Here is a 25,932-nt window from a genome sequence, read left to right as displayed (position 1 = left end):
TCCTTGATCAGACATTCGACACTAGAGGGACTGCATCAATACACTGCATGAAGATACAGAACATGAACCAGATCAATACAGGCCAAGAACAAGAGGTGATTTTATCAAAATGTATAAGATTATGAGGGGGCTCGACAAGGTGGATGCAGAGAGGATGTTTCCACTGATGGGGAGACTGGAACTAGGGGGCGTGGTCTTAGAATAAGGGGCCGCCCATTTAAAACTGAGATGAGGAGGAATTTCTTCTCTGAGGGTTGTAAATCTGTGGAATTCGCTGCCTCAGAGAGCTGTGGAAGCCGGGACATTGAATAAATTTAAGACAGAGATAAACAGTTTCTGAACTGATTAAGGAATAAGGGGGCGGGCAGGGAAGTGGAGCTGAGTCCATGATCGGATCAGCCATGATCATATTAAATGGCGGAGCAGGCTCGAGGGGCCGAATGGCCTACTCCTGCTCCTATTTCAATACAAGGGCACTCAACCTGTTCCACGACCCAGGTATGGCTTTTGTATTTTCTACCCTAAACCCACGCCGCTCTCCTGCTCAATCAGGAATCAATTCCGTTCCTTTAGATTCTACTGCACCTATGCCTCAAGTTAATGAGGCTGAGCAAACAGGGAGTGGAAGAGGAGAGATATATAGACAAAGATAGACTTCCATTTCATGACATAAGGAAACACCGCTGCTCTTCTTCGAGGGATAATTTACATCCATCCGAGGGGGCCTGCAAGTCTGCTGCCAGCAATCTGCCAAATAGACCCCGTAGATGGGCACAAGTGCATCGTTGCCTCCTCCGCAGTGTGGTTAGGCTGTAGGTCGGTGGAACACCCTTGCTTGCATTGCGTAGAATAGCACTGTGCTAAGCAGAGCAACGAGGCATTACTCCCCACCCTCAGCATAGCCACTCCAACAGGGCAGACAGAACTTTGATTTCACGTCTTATCTGAAAGACGGCCCCCCCGACAGCGCGGAGCTCCCTCAGACAGTGTGGAGCCGCGCTCCCTCGGTGCCATCCTCTCAGTATTGGTACCTAGATTGCAAGCCTAGATTTTGAGCTCGCTTGAACTCACAACCCTCGGACTCGGGCCAGAGTGATACCAGTGAGCCGCAGCTGCGACCCGCATTAACGTGCACATTCATTTTCAAGGATGTGCTGATAGGGGCACACTCTTTAGAAGTCTTAATTTACAGAGCCGGTGGAAACACAAGGTGCCCAAGTCTGCTGCCAACAAACCGCCAAATGAACCCGATTAAAAAGAACAGCTATAAAAAACGACACCGAATGGAATATCCCGGCTTTCATTTCCAAGAATAGCACTGCGCTAAGCAGAGAGCAATGACGCACTGCCACCCACTCTCGGCCAGTTTTTTGACGGAGGGTTTATTTGGCAGATGGTTGGCAGCAGACTTGCCAATCTTGCAGGGGAGGAGCCGGGGGGGGGGCGGGGGGAATGGCAAATAATGGGGGAATGGAATAGCAGACAAGTCGAGGCGGCTGCACAGAGAGAATATTTGTTGCTGGGAGCAGACAGCAAAGCAAAGGGAGCACGCAATGATTCAGCGCACCGCTCACTTACCGAGCAGGAAGAGCGATGGCCCATAATACTCCGCATTGCTGATAATGTGCTTTAGTGAGGTAGGCAGGGAACCATCCATTACTGAAAGACAAAACACAGAAAAAAAAGTTAATCAAGCACTTTCGCCACCAGGTTACGATGAAACGAAAGGTTGAGCAGGTTGGGGCTGTACACATTGGAGTTTACACGAATATAAGGTGATCTTATTGAAACATATAAGATTCTGAGGGGGGCTGGACAGGGTAGATGCAGAGATGATGTTTCCCCCTCGTGGGGGAATCTAGAATTAGGGGGCACATAGTTTCAGAATAAGGGGTCGCCCATTTAAGACGGAGATGAGGAGGAATTTCTTCTGGTGAATCTGTGGAATTCTCTGCCCCAGGGGAGCTGTGGAGGCTGGGTCATTGAATATATTTAAGGTGGAGATAGACAGATTTTTGAACGATAAGGGAGTGAAGGGGCGGGCGGGGAAGTGGAGCTGAGTCCATGATCGGATCAGCCGCGATCTTATTAAATGGTGGAGCAGGCTCGAGGGGCCGAATGGCCGACTCCTGCTCCTATTGCTGATGTTCGGGCGTTCATAGAGGCAACAGGCAGAGCGTACTCAGGTTTCAGGGGGCAAGGGTCACAGCTCCACCCTTCTGCACACTGCTGTACAGCAAACTCCTTTACCAATCGGTTGAGGCTGGGGGTCAATTGGTAATTTAAAAGCTGAAATTGCTAAGATTCTCCTTAGGCAAGGGTATTCAGGGTGACAGAACCAAGGCGGGGAGATGGAGTCAAGATTCAAATTGAATGGCGGAGCAAGCTCGAGGGGCCGAATGGCCTCCCCTGTTCGTTCCTTGATGTTGATAAACATTCACCAAGAGGCAAGACCCCAATTCCAACTAAAGATACATAGGGCTTCCAACAGTAGCAATCTCAATCACGTCCTCAAAGAACAACTTGTTCTTCTGAAGTGCAATCAGTTGTGAGCAGGCATACCAGCCAACTTGCACACAGCAAGATCGCACAAACGGCAAATTAGACGAAACGACCAGTCAATCTGTTTTTTTTTAAAAAAGTGATGTTAGCTGTAGGAGGAAATATCAGCCCCACGGCAAGGGGAGAACGCTCCCCACACAGTTTCCAAGAGTGGCCATGGGACCTTTTACATCACCCAAGGGGGGGAACAGACAGAGCTTTGGTTCAACGTCCCCTCCGACAGGGCGGCGCTCCCTCGGCACCGCCCCTCTGACAGGGCGGCGCTCCCTCGGCACTGCACTGGAGCATCAGCCTAGATTTGTGGGCTCAAGCTCCAGAGCGGGACTCGAGCCCACAACCTCGGGAGAGCGTCAACAACTAAGCAGAGGCTAGCGGGTTATTTTCAGTCGTCTTACTCATGGGCTGGGAGTCCCAATGGGATCAAGAGGTCGGCCACAATCCCGATTGCATTAGCAGCATTTGCCCGCAATAGGGTTACCGAACAGATGTTAACAGATGTGGCTGAATCGACAGTACTGCCGTTGAACGTTAAGAGCCATTAAGGAGACATTACCGTGTCGAATGCTGTCCGAGAAGGCTGGGTCTTGAATGGCCTTCTTCAGGAAGTTGAGCATGGATTTCAGCAGGGCTGCGCGCTGCGGGATGCACTGAACCCCTGCAAGAGAGAAAGACTTTCATTTATGTCACACCTTTCATCTCCCAAAGTGCTCTACAGCCAATGAAGTACAATTTTGGAAGTGTAGTCGTTGTAATTGGTGACAGCCAATTTGCGCCCAGCAAGCTCCCACAAACAGCAACGTGCTCAATGACCCAGATCATCTGTTTGTGATGTTGGTCGAGGGATAAATACTGGCCCCAGGACTCTATGGGAGAACTACCCCTGCTCTTCAAACAGTGGCCACGGGATCTTTCATATCCACCTGAGGGCAGAAGGGGCCTGGGTTGAACGTCACATCCGATAGACAGCACCTCCGACAGTGCGGCACTCCCTTGGGGCCGCCCCTCCGACAGCGAGGGCCGTCGACAGCACGGCGTTCCCTCGGCATTGCCCCTCCGACAGCGCGGCGCTCCCTCAGTACTGTACTGAAGTGTCACCCTGGATTATCTGCTCAAGTCTCTGGAGCGGGCCTTGAATTCACAGCCTTCTAATTCCCTTTACCTGCATGCATCAGTTCATCCTGTAATGTATTTACTTCGTGGGTTCTTTGCTGAAGTAGTCATAGCAACACATTGCTATTAAGAACTAGATGGTTTAGTAACAAAAGGTTTAACAATCACATTACCTGCTCTTCCACCAGGCCCACAACTGCATACCCCATCGTGGATGACCGAGGCCTAACTGAGTTTTATTGAGTCTTGTGAACATCACGTGACTGGCTAAGCCACTCCCAATGCAACTATTTTAATTAACAGATAAAGCCGTGTGCCCCCTTATTACAGGGACACTAGAACCCACAAGTTACCAAATAAACTTTAAAGGACCCTTAACAGATCAAATTAAAATTTGGCTGCCGGGTGCGATGATTCACTCCAGTCCCGGTGGACATCGCGAGCTCCATCTCCAGGGACACCCTGGCGCCAACGTCGTCGCAGAAGAGAGGCAGGCAGTCGGGCTGAACGGCCCCTCCTCGATCGCCCGCTGCCTGGACCGGCTGATGGCCCCCTTGGCCATGTCAACAGCTTTACAACTATTTTAAGTTGTAACTTAAATCAAGTGGCTCCTGATTAAAGGGGGGGGGGGGGGCACACACCAAAAGCTTTTCAAACCCGCGAGCATGCTCACCAGGTGCGTACATTACACACCCAACAGCCAGGCGGGGATCAAACTCCGTATGAGTGGGGGGGGATAAAAATAAATCGACAATCCTGCCCCTCACCGAGCCTGGGAAGCAAGTTAGGATAGCAAAACTCTGCTTTGCCTGGCTGGCACTCTCGTGGTACTAACCAAGGCTGAAGAGGCTCCTACCCCCCTCCCCCGCCCATGCACAGACACACACGCCACGCCTACCAGTTCTCGGTGGGTAACTGGCGGTGGTACTCGGCCCTCGTGTCTCTGCATCCGGCCTGGGCTCGGTCGAAGATGAAGTCGAAGGACCAGGACTGCTCTCCATTACGATGTCTGAAACTACGGAAGAAAAAGTAAAACACGGGGCAGTGAGCAAAGCATATAAAATTCTGACGGGATCGGGACAGGTTGGATGCAGGAAGAATGTTCCCGATGTTGGGGGAAGTCCAGAACCTAAGGTCACAGTCTAAGGATAAGGGGTAAGCCATTTAGGACTGAGATGAGGAGAAACTCAGAATTGTGAACCTGTGGAATTCTCTACCACAGAAAGTTGTTGAGGCCAGTTCGTTAGATATATTCAAAAGGGAGTTAGATGTGGCCCTTACGGCTAAAGGGATCAAGGGGTATGGAGAGAAGGCAGGAATGGGGTAGTGAAGTTGCATGATCAGTCATGATCATGTTGAATGGTGGTGCAGGCTCGAAGGGCCGAATGGCCTGCTCCTGCACCTACTTTCTATGTTTCTGACGAATATGGTGTGTTCTGGGGAACCGTGGAGCATGTGCGCAGTTTGAGACTCATTATAAAGATGATTAAACGGCTTCAATAGATTAGATGGGAGAGAAACAATTTCCTCTGATCCAGAACAAGGGGGTGTAGTGTCATGTATTCAACCAGCATTGTAACCCATGTATAATCTGACCTAAGTTGTACACGGAGAACAATGACCACGAGGTGGGAGACACTCCTAACCCTGGGCCTTCAGGTACAAAAGGGGAAGCTCCACCCACCTTCATCACTTTGAGTGCTAAGGAATAAAGGACAGGTCACAGACTGACCTTCTCTCAAGCATGGGCCTCGTTTGCATTTATACTGTATAGTAAGGACCTATCATGTCGCCTTAAAATTAGAGCCCGGCCGTTCAGGGATGGGGCCAAGAGGCATCTCTTCACACAAAGCAAATCTGGAGCGCTCAAGCTTACACCCGGATGCTTGGTAAAGTGAGCAAAGGAGAGGTGCAAGGTGGCAGCCAGGCTGACTGTCCCTTTAGCTTTTCCTGCCCCTTTAGCTTTTCCTGCCTCTCACAGCGGCCATGCACAGATTCCGCTTCTCGCCTGCTCACACAGCAACGAGACTCGAGCCGCGTGCAATCAATCGCCACCCTTGGTTCCGTAGCCTGCTGTGGCTCCTCATTAAGTCAGCACCGTCAATTACTGGTGATCCGGAGCCCAGAGCCGAGCTTTCCGCCCAGGGGGACGCACACAACCCAAGCTCTCAACAGCACCAGGCTGCCAATTATAGAACTGATATACAGGCACTGGTGAAGGCACAGAAGAAGAACGATTCACAACCAGGATACCAAGAGGTTCATCATCATAGGGCGATCCCTCGAACGAGGATGGCTTGCTTCCACGAGAGTTCGCAGATGTTTCAATGAAGGACCCGATGTTCCAGTCCTGAACTCTCGTTGAAGGGGTGGAAGATGCCTGTGGGTGGATTTTTTTTTTTTAAAACGCGTGGTAGCCATTGCACACCAGCCACCACACAGGCTTGACAGAGCGAGGTCTTGGTCCAGTGGCAAGGGTCAACCAGGACGACTGGAGACCAGCTCTGCTGCACGGACCTAGTGCGCGCACATATCGCACAGTGTGGGCTGGGTCCGTGCTGCCCCTGGGCCCTCGGCTCTTCTTTGCCCCGTGCCCTCATTCGCCGCACCTTTGCCCACAATGTCCCAGGGCCCGGCGCTCCAGCTCTATTTATAGCCCCGACCTGCGGTGGTGTTCTCACACAGGTCGGGGCGGCCCACAATGTTATATCGATCAGGAAAGACTAAAGAGGTTGGGACTTCTCCCTAATAAAGATGGTTACGGGGTGACCTGATAACGGTCTTTAAAAATTCTGAAGGGGTTCGATAGGGTAGACGTAGAGAAAATGTTTCGTCAGGGAGAGCCCAGAACTAGGGGGCCATCGATATAAGACAGTCGCTAATAAACCCAATGGGGAATTCAGGAGAAACTTCTTTACCCAGAGAGCGGTGAGAATGTGGAACTCGCTGCCACTGGGAGGGGTCGAGGCGAATAGTGTCGATGTATTTAAGGGGAAGCTGGATAAACACACGGGGGAGAAAGGTATAGAGATTGGACGGACCGGGGTGGGGGGGCGGGAAGATTAAGAGGGGTGGGAGGGGGCTGGTGTGGAGCATAAACGCCGGCACGGAGCGGTGGGCCAAATGACCCGTTTCGGTACACTCATATCAATCTCGGAGGCCTTAAATGGAAAGATCGCGATGCTGCAGATGGAGATAGAAGAAACAGAAATTTGCAGCGCAGAAGGAGGCCATTCCGGCCCATCGTGTCCACGTCGGCCGACAAAGAGCCACACGGCCCTCGGTCAGCAGCCCTGAAGGTTATATATAAACCCATGAACAATGACGGAAAGACAAAGAGCACCCAGCCCAACCAGTCCGCCCCACACAACTGCGACACCCCTTACACTGAAACATTCTACACTCCACCCCAACCGGAGCCACGTGATCTCCTGGGAGAGGCAAAAACCTGATTAAAAACCCAGGCCAATTTAGAGAGGAAAAAAAACTGGGAAATTCCTCTCCGACCCATCCAGGCGATGGAAACTAGTCCAGGAGATCACCTTGGCCGTATTCGATTCCTTGTAGTGAGAATGAACACAACCTCGAGGCCAAGCAGAGGGACCTTGACTTAACCACCCGAGCTATACCTGAACTGGAGAGTTTGATGAAAGTGCTGTTTATTAGTTTCGAGGGTGCGGGTTTAAGGGAAAACGAGGTGTTTTACCATCGAACCGGTCTACATCAGGGATTGCGAGAGAGACAACAGTAATGAGACCAACACTACTTCTATGCTGGTGGAGAGTGCAGAAAATAATAGCAAAGTTATTCAGACAGTTGGAATTTTTCACAGCCTTAAAGTCCTGCAACACTTTATTTTTGGACAGAACCTGCGTGCGAAGAGTCCGAGGACCAGCCAGGTAAAATGGCCAGTCAAGCGGAGCCTTACAGGAGTGCTTAGTCGACTTGCTGCTTGGTCAATGTGGATTGACAACGCACCAATATCACTGCTACATTGAAAGTACCATCAGATTATCGCTGATAAGCAGAAGCAGCATTAACGCAAACTCAGGGCAGACCATCGGAAAAAAACCTGGCCATTTTCCAGGTCACAACACAGCATTTCAACCAATGGACGGGATATGTTACTGGGCTGCTGGAACTGATCTGCAAGAATCTCAGAGTACGACAAAAAGGACATATATTTATATGGCATCATTCATGACCTCAGACCACCTCAAGCTCTTCACAGTGCAGTCGCTGGGTAATAGAAAGACTAGTTACCTTCAGAATCCGTCTCCATCTCCTCTCCCTCCTGAGCCGCGCTCGATCGTTGAATCTTTGGCTTGATGACAAACGGACACTCCTTCCTGCAAATATCAACTTCGTGCTAAAAACAAAAATGGAGAATAAAGGTTAGTCAAGTTGCCAGGTATCAGATTCTCCAAGATTGACGGCGAAGACCATTGTTGGGGCAAAGCACAGGGAGCTTTACTCTGTATCTGACCCCGTGCTGTACCTGCCCTGGGAGTGTTTGATGGGACAGTGTAGAGGGAGCTTTACTCTGTATCTAGCTCATACTGTACCTGCCCTGGGAGTGTTTGATGGGACAGTGTAGAGGGAGCTTTACTCTATCTAACCCCGTGCTGTACCTGCCCTGGGAGTGTTTGATGGGACAGTGTAGAGGGAGGAATAGAAATCAGCCCAAGTTCCTGCTCGCTTTACATTAACTCCTGATGGAACACGCCAGTTTGTAGATATCTGGCAAAAACCAGACTGGGTCCTGTTTTGCTACATCCTCATACCCAAATGACCTGCTGCCGCTCACCATGTAGATTCACAGGAGAACAGCTGATTGGATTGGGGCGTAGATGGCAGCCAAGCCAGTGCAACACTACCAATAGAAACAATTTGCTTTTATATAGTTTCCAAGAGACGTCATTAAAAGTTAACTGGACACCGAGGAGGTATTTGGACTGGTGACCAAAAGAGGTAGGCTTTAAGTACTCCTGCATGTCGGTGCCTTCAGGAGAAATGATTGGGGGGGGGGCATTGGAAGAGACAAGAAACTAACTCAGCATACATAGAATCTTATAGCACAGGATGCCGCCACTCGGCCCATCGTGCCTGCTCTCAAAGAGTTAACCAATAAATTCCATTCCCCACAGCCCTGCAAATTTTCCTTTTTAAGCATTTCGGAACAAGGGGACGCCATTCAACGAGATCTTGACTGATCTGCACCTGAATTCCATCCACCAGCCTCGGCTCCACATCCCTCGATGCCCTTAGTCGAGCAAAACAATAAGGAATACAACGTAAAGCTCCCAACACCTCTGGGTCAGCCTGCACGTCAGCATTCAGCGAGCTGAAAGCTCAAACGCCCACGTACCTCTAGCCGGTTGATGAATACGGCCAGCCCACTGTGAGACTGGAAGGCAGCCATGTCCAGGTTGGTGATGAGGTCGACCACTCTGACAGCCCTGGTCACGAAGGTGATCTGATCTTGTTCATCGCCGAGATACTTGATCACCTGCAGGGAGAGAGAGAGAGAGAGAGAAAAACTTATGCTGTAGACATCATCTTCTCGCAGGCGTCACTGGGATGCGTTATAGAATCAGAACCCATTGGGCCCATCGAGCCCCGTGCTGTGCCGGCCTGGTGACAGAGCGACCCAATCAGTCCCACACTCCCCCCTGCTCTTTCCCCACAGCCCGGCACGTTTCCCCTTCCAGTATTTATCCAATTCCCGGTTTGAAAGTTACTATTGAATCTGTTCCCACCGAGCTTTCAGGCAGCACGTTCCCGATCACAACAACTCGCTGCGTAAACACATTCTCCCCGTCTCCCTCCTCCTGCGCTGTAAATTTCTATGTTTCTTCTCCAGTCTTTCCACATCACTGAAGGCCCTCATCCCCGGGACCATTCTGGTCAATCTCCTCTGAACCCTCTCCAAGGCCTTCACATCCTTCCTGAAATGAGGTGCCCAGAATTGGACAATACCCCAGCGGAGAACAAACCAGTGTTTCATAAAAAGGTTTAGCACAACTTTCTTGCTAAGCCTGTACCACAGGCCCCTCTCCTCCTCTCCAGTATGGCAGGGAAGTGCACCTCAGAATACCCTCAACCCGTCTCCGACAAAATTAAAAGACGCTTACCTTGAGTAACGCTTCCATCATTCCACAGGAGACCAAGGCCTCGCCCCCAGCATCGTAACTGGCCAGGTGGTAGAGAAACGAGAATAGTGCTGTTGCAAACTGATGAGGATATGGCTCCATTGTGGGATCTGACAACAGAATTACATTTGGTTTTACAAAAAGGAGGCATAATCAGCATTAAACAAGCTTTTAGCCGAAACCTTGCGGCTAATTGCTCAGTGGGGAGCAGCGATTTCCAAATCAGATGAATATCTAATTGCCGTGAAATTTCTCCATTTACAACACGGGAGGGGGGAAAAAAAATATAATTACAAACCTCCTCCCAAATGGGCGCTAAACCTTGCAAGTACCAATGGAATATCTCAGCTCCAACATAAACAGTAGCTTTACAGAAATGCTGTGCCTCGACTTAACCCGTATCGCAATAAACACCGCCCTGCATCTTGCACAGTGCCTCCGACGCAGTAAAACATCCCAAGGCAATTCACAGGAACGCGATCATCAAGCTAAACTGGACACCCAGCCGCACGAGGATATAGGGCAGATAACCAAAAGCTTGGTCAGAGATAGGTTTTAAAGGGAGAGGTCGAGAGCCACGCACATCCCGGGACCCATATTTCCCATTTGTGTTGGGGGTAATATATTAGCATGGATAGCGGATTGGGATAAATGGGTCATTCTCGGGTTGGCAATCAGTAACCAGTGGGGTGCCGCAGGGATCAGTGCTGGGACCCCAACTATTTACAATCTATATTAACGACTTGGAAGAAGGGACTGAGTGTAACGTGGCCAAGTTTGCTGATGATACAAAGATGGGAGGAAAAGCAATGTGTGAGGAGGACACAAAAAATCTGCAAAAGGACACAGACAGGTTAAGTGTGTGGGCAAAAATTTGGCAGATGGAGTATAATGTTGGAAAGTGTGAGGTCACGCACTTTGGCAGAAAAAAAATCAAAGTGTAAGTTATTATTTAAATGGAGAAAGATTGCAAAGTGCCGCAGTACAGCGGGACCTGGAGGTATTTGTGCATGAAACACAAAAGGATAGTATGCAGGTACAGCAAGTGATCAGGAAGGCCAATGAAATCTTGGCCTTTATTGCAAAGGGGATGGAGTATAAGAGCAGGGAAGTCTTGCTACAATTATACAGGGTATTGGTGAGGCCACACCTGGAACAATGCGTGCAGTTTTGGTTTCCATATTTACGAAAGGATATACTTGCTTTGGAGGCAGTTCAGAGAAGGTTCACTCGGTTGATTCCAGGCTTGACTTATGAGGAAAGGTTGAGCAGATTGGGCCTCTACTCATTGGAATTCAGAAGAATGAGAGGTGATCTTATCGAAACGTATAAGATTATGAGGGGGGCTTGACAAGGTGGATGCAGAGAGGATGTTTCCACTGATGGGGGAGACTAGAACTAGGGGGCATGATCTTAGAATAAGGGGTCGCCCATTTAAAACTGAGATGAGGAGGAATTTCTTCTGAGGGTTGTAAATCTGTGGAATTCGCTGCCTCAGAGAGCTGTGGAAGCTGGGACATTGAATAAATTTAAGACAGAAATAGACGGTTTCTTAATCGATTGGGGAATAAGGGTTCATGGGGAGCGGGCGGGGAGGTGGAGCTGATACCGATACCATGATAAAATCAGCCATGATCGTATTAATGGCGGAGCAGGCTCGAGGGGCTGTATGGCCGACTCCTGCTCCTATTTCTTATGTTCTTATGAATGCACCACGCAACCTGTTAAAGGGGCAACATTGGTAGAGACACAGAACGTCTCAAAGCGCTTTACAGCCAATTCTTTTGGAGAGTAGTCACTGTTGCAATGTGGGAAACATGGCAGCCAAAATGCACACAGTAAGCTCCCACAAACAGCAATGTGATAGTGATTAGATCATGTGTTTTAGTAATGTTGATTGAGGGATAAATATTGGCCCCAGGACACTGGGGAGAACTCCTTTTATTCGAAAGTGCGCCAGGGATCTTTTACGCCCACTTGAGAGGGCAGTCGGGACTTCAGTTTAATGTCTCATCCGAAGGACCGCCCCTCCGACAGTGCGGCGCTCCCTCAGTACCGCCCCTCCGACAGTCCCTCAGTACCGCCCCTCCGACAGTCCCTCAGTACCACCCCTCCGACAGTGCGGCGCTCCCTCAGTACCGCCCCTCCGACAATGCGGCGCTCCCTCAGTACCGCCCCTCCGACAGTGCGGCGCTCCCTCAGTACCGCCCCTCCGACAGTGCGGCGCTCCCTCAGTACCGCCCCTCCGACAGCACGGCGCTCCCTCAGTACCGCCCCTCCGACAGCGCGGCGCTCCCTCAGGACCGCCCCTCCGACAGTGCGGCGCTCCCTCAGGACCGCCCCTCCGACAGTGCGGCGCTCCCTCAGGACCGCCCCTCCGACAGTGCGGCGCTCCCTCAGGACCGCCCCTCCGACAGTGCGGCGCTCCCTCAGGACCGCCCCTCCGACAGTGCGGCGCTCCCTCAGGACCGCCCCTCCGACAGTGCGGCGCTCCCTCAGGACCGCCCCTCCGACAGTGCGGCGCTCCCTCAGGACCGCCCCTCCGACAGTGCGGCGCTCCCTCAGGACCGCCCCTCCGACAGTGCGGCACTCCCTCAGTACCGCCCCTCCAACAGCGCGCCCCCCCCCCCCGGGCCGCCCCTCTGACCCGCCCCCTCCGACACTGCACGGGGTGTGTCGGCTTAGATTTTTGTGCTCAAGTACCTGGAGGGGACTTGAACCCACAACCTTCTGACTCAGAGACAAGGGTGCTACCCATTGAGCTACAGCTGACATAACGGGAGGGAATTCCAGAGCTTGGGGCCCAGGCGGCTGAAGGCACGGCTGCCAATGGTGGAACGATGGAAATCAGGGTATGCGCAAGGGGCCAGAATTGGAGGCGCGCAGAGATCTGGGAGGTTACAGAGAAAGGAAGGAGCAAGGCCGTGGTGGGCGGATATGTGACCTACGATTCAAATCCAAATGTTGCGTAGAAACATTGGCCAACATGTCACACATGACAACGGCCTTTGGGGGAATTAATTAAAATTGCAGAAGAGATATAGCAAGTAAGAACAGCCTTTATCAAACTATATTAGGCTATGTCCCGTGACATGGGCTCATGCTATGTTGGAAGAGAGGCTGTTTTTGTACAGGGATGTCAACAAAGCAAGTCCTCAAAATAGGACAGCGAATGCAGCAGCCAATTATCACACTGCAAGATCCCAGAAAGAAAATAATTGTATAGCCAAACGATGGCTTTTTTTGCTGGTGTTGGTTCCACGCATAATATTCAGTGCATTATATAACAAGAGGTCTATGCATGCCAACAACCCCTTTCCTATTGTGTACTGGGGCTGCCTTGGAAGGTTGCATTCTGCTCAGACGGGCCTGTTCCTGTAAAGTCAGACGGTCAAACTGCTGTAAAATGGGCACATTCTCCCGTCAATCGCAGGCTTCAGTGCTGCGCTGAGAGTGTGTGGCCTTTCAACTGAGACGGAGCACGAGCACTGCCTGCTCCGAGTGGATGCAATAGATCGCAGGGCACAGACAACCTGGCCATCGATTCACTCGTTTGTGGGACCTTGCTGTGCGGAAAAACAAGTTGACGCAGTGCACCAAATACACATCCTGAGCAGAAGGTGCAGACAGTTAGACTAACAATCTCTGATCTGTAATCGCACTCCCCACACATGCGCCCTTGCACCTCACATCAACAGCGACACAATAACTGGACCCGTACAGAAAAGGACCGACAACCTTCCTCCCATCTCACGCATTAAAAGGCTCCTGCACCGCTGCAGAGATGATTGTTCTCAACTTAACTGCTGCCTGCCGCCGTCTCCTCCCGGAGCTCCAGGCAACTTGGCAGCCAATATTTCGGTGGACAGGGCGGTGGGACTGGCAGCAGGGAAAGCTGCGCAGTTTCAGTTGCTTAAACTGCAGCAGAAATAACCCCCACGCACACACAAAAGGATGCACAGTCTTGGCTCGTGCTAACCTGTGCCAAGTTCTCTGTACTTGGGCTTTCCACACTTGGCTTCCCCAGCCAAGTTCCCCTTACCCATTGGGGCATCGAGTCCCAGGGGAGCGTGATCCAAACTCTAATTTGCATGGTTTACACGGGGCTTGGGGACTCAAACATGGAGATGGGTTCCTGCACTCGCCGGGCAGCCCACTGACCAAAAATCGAAGGTCTGGCTTTCTCTCCGCTCTCCAAAGCTGCCAGGGCATGTTCGGCAGCACCTCCCAAAACCCGCAATCTCCAACGCCCACCGCCTAGTAGGACAAGGGCAGCAGGCGCCTGGGAACACCACCACCTCCAAGCTCTCCTCCAAAATCACACGCACCATCTGCGTCATGCATCCGACATGGTTACTGCTTGTACCATTACAAGGTGTGCCACCAGAGGGCACTGCAGTGGGAGACTCGTAGGGTTACCTGTACAGATGTGCCTGGCCTAGTACAAAAGGCAGGCCAACAGGTGTGATCCTCACAGTGGAGTTATCAATAAAGGACTAAGGTCACGACAGTTCAAGTACAACACATTGCCTCGTGGAGTCATTATCAGAGCATCTAAAGACATAACTTATGTATTTAACCTCTTGTAACCTGCATCACACCTGACCAACAGAGGGCCCACCTGTTGGGAGTCCCAAGGGATCCCAGCATCCCTTGGGAGCACGGTATATAAGCAGGACACCCACGAGGTACCTGCACTCTGGAACCTTTAGGAGCTAAGGTCACACTTGTGCACTGCACACAGTACTCAGTCTCACCAGTTATGAGCATAACAACAATCCCTACTTGAAAATATATCGGCCGTTCCTCCACCGTCGCTGGGTCACAATCCTGGAACTCCCTCCCCAACAGCACTGTGGGAGCACCTTCACCACACGGACTGCAGCGGTTCAAGAAGGAGGCTCACCACCACCTTCTCAAAAGGGGCGATTAGGGACGGGCAATAAATGCCGGCCTTGCCAACAACGCTCAAATCCCATAAGTGACTAAAAAACAAATGACCTCATGCAGAAACTCTCGCGCAAAGTTCAGTTTTTAACGCACCCAAAGTAGAAAACAGACGGGAAATTTTGAAAGACTTACCGATCATGGCCTGTATACAGTTTCGCACCAGCACGGGCAGGAAGCCGTGGTATGACGCTGTTCCCGTGCAGTCGATAATGCTGCTCAGTTTAGGCGTCCGTTCCAAATGAACTATTGACGTCAATGTCCGTAAAGAAGCGGCTTTAATATCCTATCGAAAGAAAAAAAAAAAAAACAGGTGAAGGGGAGGGAATGATTCTCATTTAAACTGGGGAAATGGCAAGGGAGGCAACTCACATTACAGGTGCATTGCTATCCCCAGACTCTGGAGGTTTCAGATTCCTTTATTGAGGTGGGCCGGCGGGGAATTCTGCCTTCTGGCAGGACTGTCATGAAAGACTAGATCGACTAGAGGCTTATATTCACTGGAGTTTAGAAGGATGAGGGGGGATCTCATAGAAACATAAAATTCTGACGAGACTGGACAGGTTAGATGCAGGAAGAATGTTCCCAATGTTGGGGAAGTCCAGAACCAGGGGTCACAGTCTAAGGATAAGGGGGTAGCCATTTAGGACCAAGATGAGGAGAAACTTCTTCACCCAGAGAATTGTGAACCTGTGGAATTCTCTACCACAAAGTTGTTGAGGCCAGTTCATTAGATATATTCAAAAGGGAGTTAGATGTGGCCCTTACAGCTAAAGGGATCAGGGAGAGAAAGCAGGAATGAGGTACTGAAGTTGCATGATCAGCCATGATCATATTGAATGGCGGTGCAGGCTCAAAGGGCCGAATGGCCTACTCCTGCACCTATTTTCTATGTTTCTATGATCCGATCATGGACTCCGGTCCACTTCCCTGCCCGCTCCCCTTTACCCCTTATCGGCGATTGTTGGTTCGAGTTAATGAGCCTTCTGTCGCTGTTTAAGGGCTGCCATCTTTCGCAGGATGCAGAGTACAGCTCCTTCCGCACTGCCCCAACAATGCTCGAGCATCTATCATCTCCCGTTCCAGCCCTACCCATCACTTCTCTCGGCGACAACGAACCCTGTGCTCGGGTACGCGTGCGCGCTATAGGAAGTGGCTTTAGACTGCCACAGTCGCTGCACTTAACACCATGAGCCCCGCCAACAGAAAACTGGCATCCCATCAATCCAGGCTGGATTCAGAAACTCCAAAAAAGGGAGGATAACGTTTCAACTGCAGACACGTGTCTATGCTCCTCCTGCAGTCGATATGGCTGTAGGCACAGCTACTTTACACAAACGGCCATTCTCCAGGCATGATGGTCAGTCAGCAGGCTGCACCTGTAAACAAACATTCAGGCCAGGACAGGGCACGGCTTCTCCGGGCAGATTCCTGCCCTCGCTCTCTCAGCCACACAGGTCAACCTTCCGCCCGAAGGGATCTGGAACAGTTAGCCTGCCTGATCACACAACCACCTCTCTGCTCCCCCCGCAGGTCAAGAGGTGCTGAAGCCAATGATGACACCTCCACTGCCCGGCTGGCTGAGACTAAGCGACTCTCAGCACCCCAGAGCTGCAGCAGTAACCGCTGCCGACATCTTTCGGCCAGCCTTCCCCTGTCCTCGGTTACCAATTAGCGCACTATAATTCCCCATGCCCCCCCTCTGCATTCCTTTTCAGTTTCCCCCCCCCCCCCCCCCAGTGCTCCGTACAAAATATCTTCACAGACACACGTGGACAAATTCCCCATTCACAACGTACTCACCATTAGCTGTTTGTCTGGAATCTGTAGAACATCCACCAGCTCCTCTATCAAACCATTGTATAATATACTATTGGCAGACTCTTGGAGCGCGTTAGAGTAAACTGGAGAAAGAAGACGACACAAGGAGTCACCGGATAGTCATCAGATGCAGGAGCCCTGGTGGATTACCCCACCGTCCCTCCCCCATTACCGCTTTGCTCCCCCTCCTCCCTAACGCAGAGGCACAGAGACCAATCAGGGTGCCAGTTACTGCTGACCTGGCCAAGATCAGACAACTTGGCACAGATCAGGACTTCAAGCTGGGGGCCCCTCTAACCCACCTGGCTGAGTACCATCAAGGATCATGTACAAGGACAGCAGCAGGGGGCACTTAGAAATCTATAGCGTGGCGCGGCGCTCCCTCAGTACCGCCCCTCCGACAGCGCGGCGCTCCCACAGCACCGCCCCTCCGACAGTGCGACGCTCCCTCAGTACCGCCCCTCCGACAGTGCGACGCTCCCTCAGTACCGCCCCTCCGACAGCGCGGCGCTCCCACAGCACCGCCCCTCCGACAGCGCGGCGCTCCCTCAGCACCGCCCCTCCGACAGCGCGGCGCTCCCTCAGCACCGCCCCTCCGACAGCGCGGCGCTCCCTCAGCACCGCCCCTCCGACAGCGCGGCGCTCCCTCAGCACCGCCCCTCCGACAGTGCGGCGCTCCCTCAGCACCGCCCCTCCGACAGCGCGGCGCTCCCTCAGCACCGCCCCTCCGACAGCGCGGCGCTCCCTCAGCGCTGCACTGGGGTGTCAGCCTGGATTTTGTGCTCGAGTCTCGAGTGGGACTTGAACCCACAATCTTCTGACTCAGAGGTGAGAGAGTTGCCCAAGCGAGCCACGGTTGACGACTGAATATAAACGGGAGCCTTCCATTTTAAAATATAAAGTGTCGAAGATTTTTTTTTTAAATAGCCAACCAAGACCCGCATTGCCACATGGATTCAGGTTCCTCAATCACTTCCTATTCAGACAAAACGTTTACGAGCACTTACCTAATATCGAGATAGCGTGTAGCCTAGCCTGTACTGCTTGGAGTCTCTTCTTATGATTTGAGAAGCCGTGCGCTAGCCGTATGTGTGTAAACAGTAGCATCTGTCAAACAAAAAAAAGCAAGCTTGGATCACTTAACCACAGACAGACTTCAAACATTATCTCACTGCCGCATTGAAGAAAGAATCTTGGGGTGGCAACAAGTTGGGTGCATCAACATAAGAAACGGGAGCAGGAGTCAGCCATTCGGCCCCTCGAGCCTGCTCCGCCATTTAATACGATCATGGACTCAGCTCCACTTCCCCACCCGCTCCCCATAACCCTTCACTCCCTTATCGCTCAAAGATCTGTCTATCTCCACCTTAAATATATTCAGTGACCCAGCTCTCTGGGGCAGAGAATTCCACAGATTTACAACCCTCAGGAAATTCCTCCTCATCTGAATTTTAAATGGGCGTCCTCTTATTCTGAGACTATGCCCCCAGTTCTAGATTCCCCCACGAGGGGGAAACATCCGCTGCATCTACCCTGTCCAGCCCTCTCAGAATCTTCTAACTTTCAATAAGATCACCTCTCATTCTCCCAAACTCCAATGAGTACAGGCCTAACCTGCTCAACCTTTCCTCATAAGACAACGCCTTCATCTCAGGAATCAAACGAGTGAACCTTCTCTGAACTGCCTCCAAAGCAAGTATATCCTTTCGTAAATACGGAGACCAAAACTGTACGCAGTACTCCAGGTGTGGCCTCACCAATACCCTGTATAACTGGAGCAGGACCTTCCCTGCTTTTATACTCCATCCCCCTTTGCAATAAAGGCCAACTTTGCATTGGTCTTCCTGATCACTTGCTGTACCTGCATACTAACCTTTTGTGTTTCATGCATAAGGGCCCCCAGGTCCCTCTGTACCGCAGCACTTAGCTCCACTCCCCCGCCTGTTCCGGTCCCCATAACCCTTGGCTCCACTGTAGTTCAAGAATCTGTCTACCTCAGCCTTGAATATATTCAATGACCTAGCCTCCACAGCTCTCTGGCTTAGACGATTCAAAAGATTCACGACCCTCAGAAGAAATTCCTCCTCATTTCCGTTTTAAATGGGCGCCCCAATCAAGTACCCCTTCCCCACTTCTTCCCAGTCATCCATCCTCGTCCTACAAAGGGCCAGACTTGCCATTAGTTATGGGAGGACAAGGAGCGTTGCAAAATGTAGCTCTCTGCAGCCAGCAGCTTTCATCTCCGTGTGGACTGGACACAGAGGTGTCCCGGAGCTGAAAGGGTAGCTGCCCAAGCTGTACCACAAACGCCATCCCCGAGACAGCCCATTTTAAGATCAATCCGGCCCACGCACGGGAAGCATCGACGGTGGAATGCCTGGAATCACCAATAAGTACTCTCGGGATATGCCCGCCCACCAGCACCAACTAACAGATTTACTAGATGACGGGCGACATTTAATCGGGCAGGGCTTAACGCAAAGTCTACACAGCTCTCACCTGCTTATCCTTTGGAATACTGTACATTTTGGTTAAAGACTCCATAATTTCAGAAGGACTTTCAGATATCTGGGGAGAGAAAGGAAGCCAAGTGATGAGCAAGCCGTGTTTATGGAACAAAGTCTCGAGCCCTCAGTCCTCACAAGCCACACCCTTCAAAGCCCGCAGGCTGGGTCAAGCACAACAGGTAGGATAGACCCTGCTACCAAGTGTCAGCCCAGCCCTGAGCCTACGCACATCAGGCAAGGGAAGAGCCTAGGTCAGAGACAGCAGAGCCCCCCTCCCCCCCCCACAGCCCTCAAAGGGCAGAGCAGAGCTCCCCAGACCCGGCCCCAAGGGAAGGGCAGAGCACAGCAGCTCACCCCACACGGCTCCAAGGGCAGAGAGCCAAAGACAGGGAACAGCGCGCAACGTGGTAACGCAGAACTAGTGCTGAGGGGCAGACCAGAGTCCACAGGACCTGCACTGGGGGGGGGGGGGGGGGGGGGTGGGGTAGCGATGCTCGCCAGAGATACTGCTCAAAGCAAGGTCCCCACAGTCGGCCAGAGTCACGGAGCAAGGGGGTTGAGCAGAACCCAGACACGTCTCCGGTGACTGCCCGAGTAACTCGGGGAGCCTCATTGTCTGGTTACAGGCAACAACTGGAAAGGGGCCTTTCTGCACCTTGGCCAATCTCACATTTTCCCCCCAGAAATAAACAGCAGGATTTCCCCATCGCCCCCCTGCTTCCTCCTCCACACAAATGTGTAGCCGCACCACCCGGTGTGGTACTGGGTACTGAGCCACAGACCAGAAAGGCTCCAGGTTCAAACCCTGGTCTGTTGATGAATTAGCTCGCCTCAGCCAAGGTGCTGTTCTGGTCGGTGCAGTTGAGCTCCAATGCCACTCCACTAAGGGGGTGGGAGGAGAATAGGAGGAGCAGCAAAACGGTCAGCTCCTGCTTTGAGCACGACCGGTGACTTCAGCTTTGCTCGGCCTTGTGCAGAGTCTCGTCTACCTGCTCGAGGGTCTACACCAGAGATGCCTTCTTGCCGACAGACCAGACACAGCATTTGCTTATCAATTTACAGAACACCCCCCCCACCCCCCCAATCCCCTGACCGCTGCACTGAAGAGTCGAAGTTAGAAGCACTCACCTTATCTAACTGCTCTATGTGAATGTAATGTAGTGTGTTGTTTGCTGTGGCCTGCAACAGAAAAGGTTAAGAGACGGGTCAATACGAGTCAAGAGTAATGCAACGCAGAGCTGCGGTGTATTGCAGAATGCGACAGCCCCTCGCCACAGATAGGGAGCTGCAAATGTCACACAAATGCCAAGTGAACGGTTGAACTCTGGGTTTGGTTCTCCCTGCACACCCATCAGTTTACAACCCGTCAACGCAAAGCAAATCAATAAACCGTTTATCCACAGCAACAGTTTTCATTTTAGTACGGTTTCTAACCATCGCAAAGATTGAGAGGGCTGTCCCTCTCGAGTGGATTGGGCCTTTATTCTTGAGTTTAGACGAGAGGCGATCTCATTGAAACGTACAAAATTCTTAAGAGGGCTTGAAAGGGTAGATGCAGGGAGGGTGTTTCCCCCCCCCCCCCCGGGCTGGGGAGTCTAGAACCAGGGGGTCTCACAGTCTCAGGAAAAGGGGTCGGCCATTTAGGACTGAGATGAGGAGGAATTTCTTCACTCAAGAGGGTGGTGAATCTTTGGGATTCTCTGCCCCAGAGGGCTGTGGAGGCTTGGTCGTTGAGTATATTTAAGGTTGAGAGCGATAGATTTTTGGACTCGAGGGATCGGGCGGGAAAGGGGAGTTGAGGCCGAAGATTAGCCGCGATCTTATTGAATGGCAGAGCAGGCTCGAGCGGCCGACTCCTAATTCTTATTGCAGAGTCACACTTGGCTCCTGTCCAAACCCAGTTTTTTTTTTTTTTTTTTTTGGGAGTGTTTCACACCATGCAAGCAATGCGTTCCCTGGTGGAGGCTTATCAGTTCTGCCACCCCCAAATCCTGTCCCTCAAAAATGACTGCCAGACATCAGCCCGAGACACAACCTCCTTGCATTCCACTCGCAGGGCACCAGTGGGGGGGTGTGCAGGACAGCCAGTATGAGGATAAAAGCCAGGGAGAAAGCAACACAGCGGCAGCAGAGTGCATAGACACACGACTTGCATACGGCACGGTGTCGGAAACACTGCACCAAGGACTCAATCTCTTCGCACAAGATGCTCTGTTACTCGAGATTGAAAGTGCAATTGGAACCCATTCCTTTTAATTAAAAAAAAGAATTTGGTGGCTACTTGTCCCCTTGACAACCAACAGCCAGTCACCAGCCATTTTACAGACTGCCCGTTGTGTTCCTCCCCTCCCCTCCCGGGTATTCCCCGGTTCGTTCAAGTCAGAGTGATTTGCCGAAATGTTGCTCGCAGTACATTGGAGGAAACGCTGCTCTCCAGGGCCAGGAGCACTTTAATCTGTCAGCACCCAATATGCTACATGGCTGATGGGAGATACTGCCGTGCATAACCCAGCCTGTCCCTTCGCGTGCAGTGGGTCCGTTTACCGTCAACACCCAGAGGTTAGTGTTTAACTGCACCAAGTCAGCCGTGGCCCAGTGGGTCTCACTCTCGTCTGAGTCAGCAGGTCGTGGGTTCAAGTCCCACTCCAAGTCTGGAGCACAAAGAAAAATATAGGCTGACACTCCAGTGCGGTGCTGGGGGGAGATGCGGTGCTGGAGGAACGCCGCACTGTCGGAGGGGCAATGCTGGGGGGAATGCCGCACTGCGCTGCCAGAGGGGTGGGTACTGAGGGAGCGCCGCACTGCCTGGGCGGCAGTCTTTCGGATGAGACATTGGGCAGATGCCTCGCCTGCCCTCTCGGGTAGAAGTAAAAGATCCCATCACGACCACTAGTGGAGGAAGAGCAGGGGGGGGGGTTTTCTCCCCGGTATCCCCTGCCAGTACTTATCCCTTAACCAACATCAAGGCAAGTTAACTGATCGCTCGTGGCTGTCTGTGGGAGCTTGCTGTGTACCAATTGGCTGCTGCGTTTCCTACATTACAAACAGCGACTACACTTCAAAAAGTCCTTCATTGGCCGTGAAGCGCTTTGGAACGTCCGGAGGACGTGAAAGGCGCTACAGAAATGCAAGTCCTTGCTTGTCCTTTAAACTAACGTCTGCTCTAAGTATTTTGGGGGAGGAAAAAAAAGAAACCTCACCTTTTTGTCCAACTTTACTTCGGCACTTGGCTCTGCATAGAACTCAAAGTGTAGTGTTGTTGCACTAGGTGGGTATTTCTATATGAAAAAGGACAAAAAAAAGGGAATTTAATACCCAATTTTCAGTTTATGGTTTTTACTCACTTTTGCATGAGCTACTTTGTACTCTAAACATTTGATAATGGATTAATGTTTAATTACGAAGCTTTGGAGCCTACAAGACCAAGGTTAGCCCACTCCTAGCGAGGACTGATGGGAGAAAGTGGATGAACCCCCCACCCCCCCCCCAGCTGACACTGAACCAGAGCTGCAGGAAATCCCAGCTCTTGGGCGTCAAACTCAAACCTGACGGGGCTGGAAAAAGTCTGCAATTGGACGTCGGACACTAGTGCACAACTCCTCTGCTAATGGCGGCGGGAGAGGGGGGGGGAGGGAGGGAGCGAGCGAGCGAGCGATTTCAGGCCAGACGGTAAACGTTCACACGTTCGGATTTCCGCAGCCTTCCCCTCCGCCCACCAACCCCACAACAGTGCAGTTTCACAGGGCCTCGGTCCACCTTCAAGTTGGTAATAAAAGAAAAAGCAAACATGGTACAAAAAAAAAAAAGCTCAGTACAATCGCACGGGGGCAGTGCTCTGATGCACCGACCCGCTCGCTTCCAGGGCTCCGTGCTGTCGTCGTTTTGCTGAAGACGCTGTTCGTTAACCGTACTGTGTGGGGAACAATTACAAACTTCACAAAAATCGAAACCGGTATCGAGTGCGGACACATCCTGCAGCCCTGGAAAGTGATGCAGCAGCTCATTCGGCACTACATGCAGAGGCTGCTGGGGCAGTGGGCGGGGGGGGGGGGGGGGGGGGGGGGGAGGGGGAGGGGCAGAGGGTAGAGAAGAGCAACCTAGCCTGGAAAAGATCACAAGGGTTGGAGTCACCCGTTACGCTGCCAAACCTGAGAGTTCAGGCAAGGTCTCGGGACGCTCGAGATCTTCCCGATGGCTAACCGTTCAAAGCCAACCGAGCCCAGCCCGTTCTTCTGCTGCCGTCATCGCCCCACGGGTGGGCTCGGATCACTCACTCATCGCCACTGCGACTCTCGCATGCTGACGCAACATGATCATACGACAGGAGGGCGGGTAGGTGGGAAGAGAGGACCAGCGCTTTCATTCTTGCTCTGCTGGGACATTAAACACTTGGTTTCATATGCGACCAGCTCCGACCTCGAATTGAGGAGCCACGACAGTAGAGGGGAGGTTTTATTTTTGCCGAGATGCTCACTGACCTCGGACCAGCGACCGAGAGTCTTCATGTTTACATCCGGTGCAGAGTGCATTGCCCAACAAAGGAAATGAGGTTTTGATCGCAGGAGGGGCACAGTTGCATTTTCTAATGGAGTGGAACATAAAACACAAAGGAACCTCCTTGCAGGCTTCAGCGTAGCATCGAGCAAGCGGCTGCAAATGGCGAAGACTGACACACGGCACCATCGCAACCTCCGCCAACGGCCGTCTGCAACCACTGGCTGGTTCAACCATTGAGATTGGGCAGCCTGAAGCCAGGCTTCTACCAACTCCAAGGCCCCAGCCTCCTGGGGGGGGTGGGCAAGGGGGTGGAAGAGCAGACGCAGAGTGTGATCCCCACCTCCCTTGAGTAACAAAAAAAATTGGCCAGAATAGCTCGAAGTGGTGCGATTACGGAGCTGCGGACAAGGAGGTGCCTGTGGTGAGGTGCGCGGGGGGCATCGGTGTGCTGCTTACTCCCGTGCATTTCAGTTAGCGCCCGTTGCTGAATTGGTGCTCGCTGCGAGATCGGGTCAGGGCCTGGGTATGGGCGCCGTCGGGGGGGGCCCCCCAGATTTGAATCGCTATTTCTCGCAAACGTCACTTACCGACATCTGCAAGTCACGACAGCACTCCGCGAGGCCGAATCCATTTTCCTTTCCGCCCCAACTCTGTCGAGATTAAAGATTGCAATTTTAAAATAAAGAAAAACAAAGTACAGAGCTGAAGTAAACCCGGGCTCCTCGATGGCTCAGCCACGTGAATGCGGCGAGTGGCTGCACTGCTCAGACCGGTGGGAAATTCCGCACTGATTGAGGGGTGATCTAATCTAGGGGTTTAAAAGGATAAAAATAGGGACTCGATAGGAGTGTGTGTGAGTGTGAGTGTGAGTGTGAGTGTGTGTGTGAGTGTGAGTGTGAGTGTGAGTGTGAGTGTGAGTGTGAGTGTGAGTGTGAGTGTGAGTGTGAGTGTGAGTGTGAGTGAGAGTGTGAGTGTGAGTGTGAGTGTGAGTGTGAGTGTGAGTGTGAGTGTGAGTGTGAGTGTGAGAGTGAGTGTGTGAGTGAGTGTGTGAGTGTGTGAGTGTGTGTGAGTGTGAGTGTGAGAGTGTGAGTGAGTGTGAATGTGAGTGTGAGTATGAGTGTGAGAGGAACTATTTCCTCGAACAAACGGCACAGAATTAGAGCCAGTGTGCCCAGGAGTGAAATTATCTCCGTGCAAAGGATCGTGGACATCTGGAAATCTCCTCCAAAAGGTGGTGGCTATTGGGGCTCAATTGCAGCTTTCAAGACGGAGATCGCCAAGTTTTTGTTAGGTGAAGACATATTTATGAAAGGATATACTTGCTTTGGAGACAGTTCAGAGAAGGTTCACTCGGTTGATTCCGGGGATGAGGAGGTTGACTTATGAGGAAAGGTTGAGCCTCTATTCATGGGAATTCAGAAGAATGAGAGATGATCTTATCGAAACGTATAAGATAATGAGGGGGCTCGACAAGGTGGATGCAGAGAGGATGTTTCCACTGATGGGGGAGACTAGAACTAGGGGGCATGATCTTAGAATAAGGGGTCGCCCATTTAAAACTGAGATGAGGAGGAATTTCTTCTCTCGGAGGGTTGTAAATCTGTGGAATTCGCTGCCTCAGAGAGCTGTGGAGGCTGGGTCATTGAATATATTTAAGACAGAGATAGACAGTTTCTTAACCGATAAGGGGATAAGGGGGCGGGCAGGGAAGTGGAGCCGAGTCCATGATCGGATCAGCCATGGTCGTATTAAATGACAGAGCAGGCTCGAGGGGCCGTATGGCCTACTCCCGCTCCTATTTCTTATGTTCTTATCGGAGGCTAGGGGTCAAAGGTGGATGCAATGGGATGGAGTTGCGGACTCCGTCGCAGAGAAAGACTGCACGCAGGTTCGGGCCTGGAGGTGGTGTGTGCCAGAGGCCCAAGTACCGAGGGACATGTGCGACAACGCACCACTTCCCCCACTGCTGCACTGGAACGGTCAGCCCGGGTCTCTCTCTCTCTCGATTTACGCTGGGCTATTCTGATGTGCACCAGCATCTACATGTAGTAGTCATACCACAACTGTGTATTCATATTGCAACAGTGGCTACACGCCAAAAGTATTTCATTGGCTGTAAAGCGTTGAGACGGCAGATAGTCATGAAAGGCGCTATATAAATGCAAGTCTTTTTCTTTCTTTTACCTGTCCCCATCTCCTCTGTCCCTACAGCAGGTGTTGCTATTGATCACCCTGGGATGCAGCTCATCAGGACATCTGATGTGCTTGCCCATATGGTACTTGGGAGATGTTTTCGCTGAAATACGCTTCCGTACAAATGCAACGGACACAAGGTT

General features: G+C 51.8%; 1 protein-coding gene across 1 annotated transcript in view; it reads right to left on the bottom strand.

Annotated features, from left to right (window-relative positions):
* Positions 1-25,932, bottom strand: part of huwe1 (HECT, UBA and WWE domain containing E3 ubiquitin protein ligase 1) — a 316,149-nt gene that overhangs the window by 206,420 nt on the left and 83,797 nt on the right. Inside the window, exons 6-18 of the mRNA XM_070869027.1 lie at positions 24,184-24,246; positions 22,300-22,377; positions 20,228-20,278; positions 19,092-19,160; positions 17,600-17,699; positions 16,575-16,675; positions 14,907-15,057; positions 9,807-9,934; positions 9,041-9,181; positions 7,936-8,041; positions 4,571-4,687; positions 3,116-3,217; positions 1,579-1,659 (exon numbers count right to left, since the gene is read on the bottom strand). Of these exons, the coding sequence (XP_070725128.1) occupies positions 1,579-1,659; positions 3,116-3,217; positions 4,571-4,687; positions 7,936-8,041; positions 9,041-9,181; positions 9,807-9,934; positions 14,907-15,057; positions 16,575-16,675; positions 17,600-17,699; positions 19,092-19,160; positions 20,228-20,278; positions 22,300-22,377; positions 24,184-24,246 (1,288 nt within the window). The remainder of the gene's footprint in view (positions 1-1,578; positions 1,660-3,115; positions 3,218-4,570; positions 4,688-7,935; positions 8,042-9,040; positions 9,182-9,806; positions 9,935-14,906; positions 15,058-16,574; positions 16,676-17,599; positions 17,700-19,091; positions 19,161-20,227; positions 20,279-22,299; positions 22,378-24,183; positions 24,247-25,932) is intronic.

Source organism: Pristiophorus japonicus, chromosome 32, assembly GCF_044704955.1.
Source record: "Pristiophorus japonicus isolate sPriJap1 chromosome 32, sPriJap1.hap1, whole genome shotgun sequence".
In the NCBI taxonomy this organism is placed as follows: domain Eukaryota; kingdom Metazoa; phylum Chordata; class Chondrichthyes; family Pristiophoridae; genus Pristiophorus; species Pristiophorus japonicus.
The sequence above is the reverse complement of the archived record's forward strand: the minus strand, read 5'-3'. Positions and strand labels throughout refer to the sequence as shown.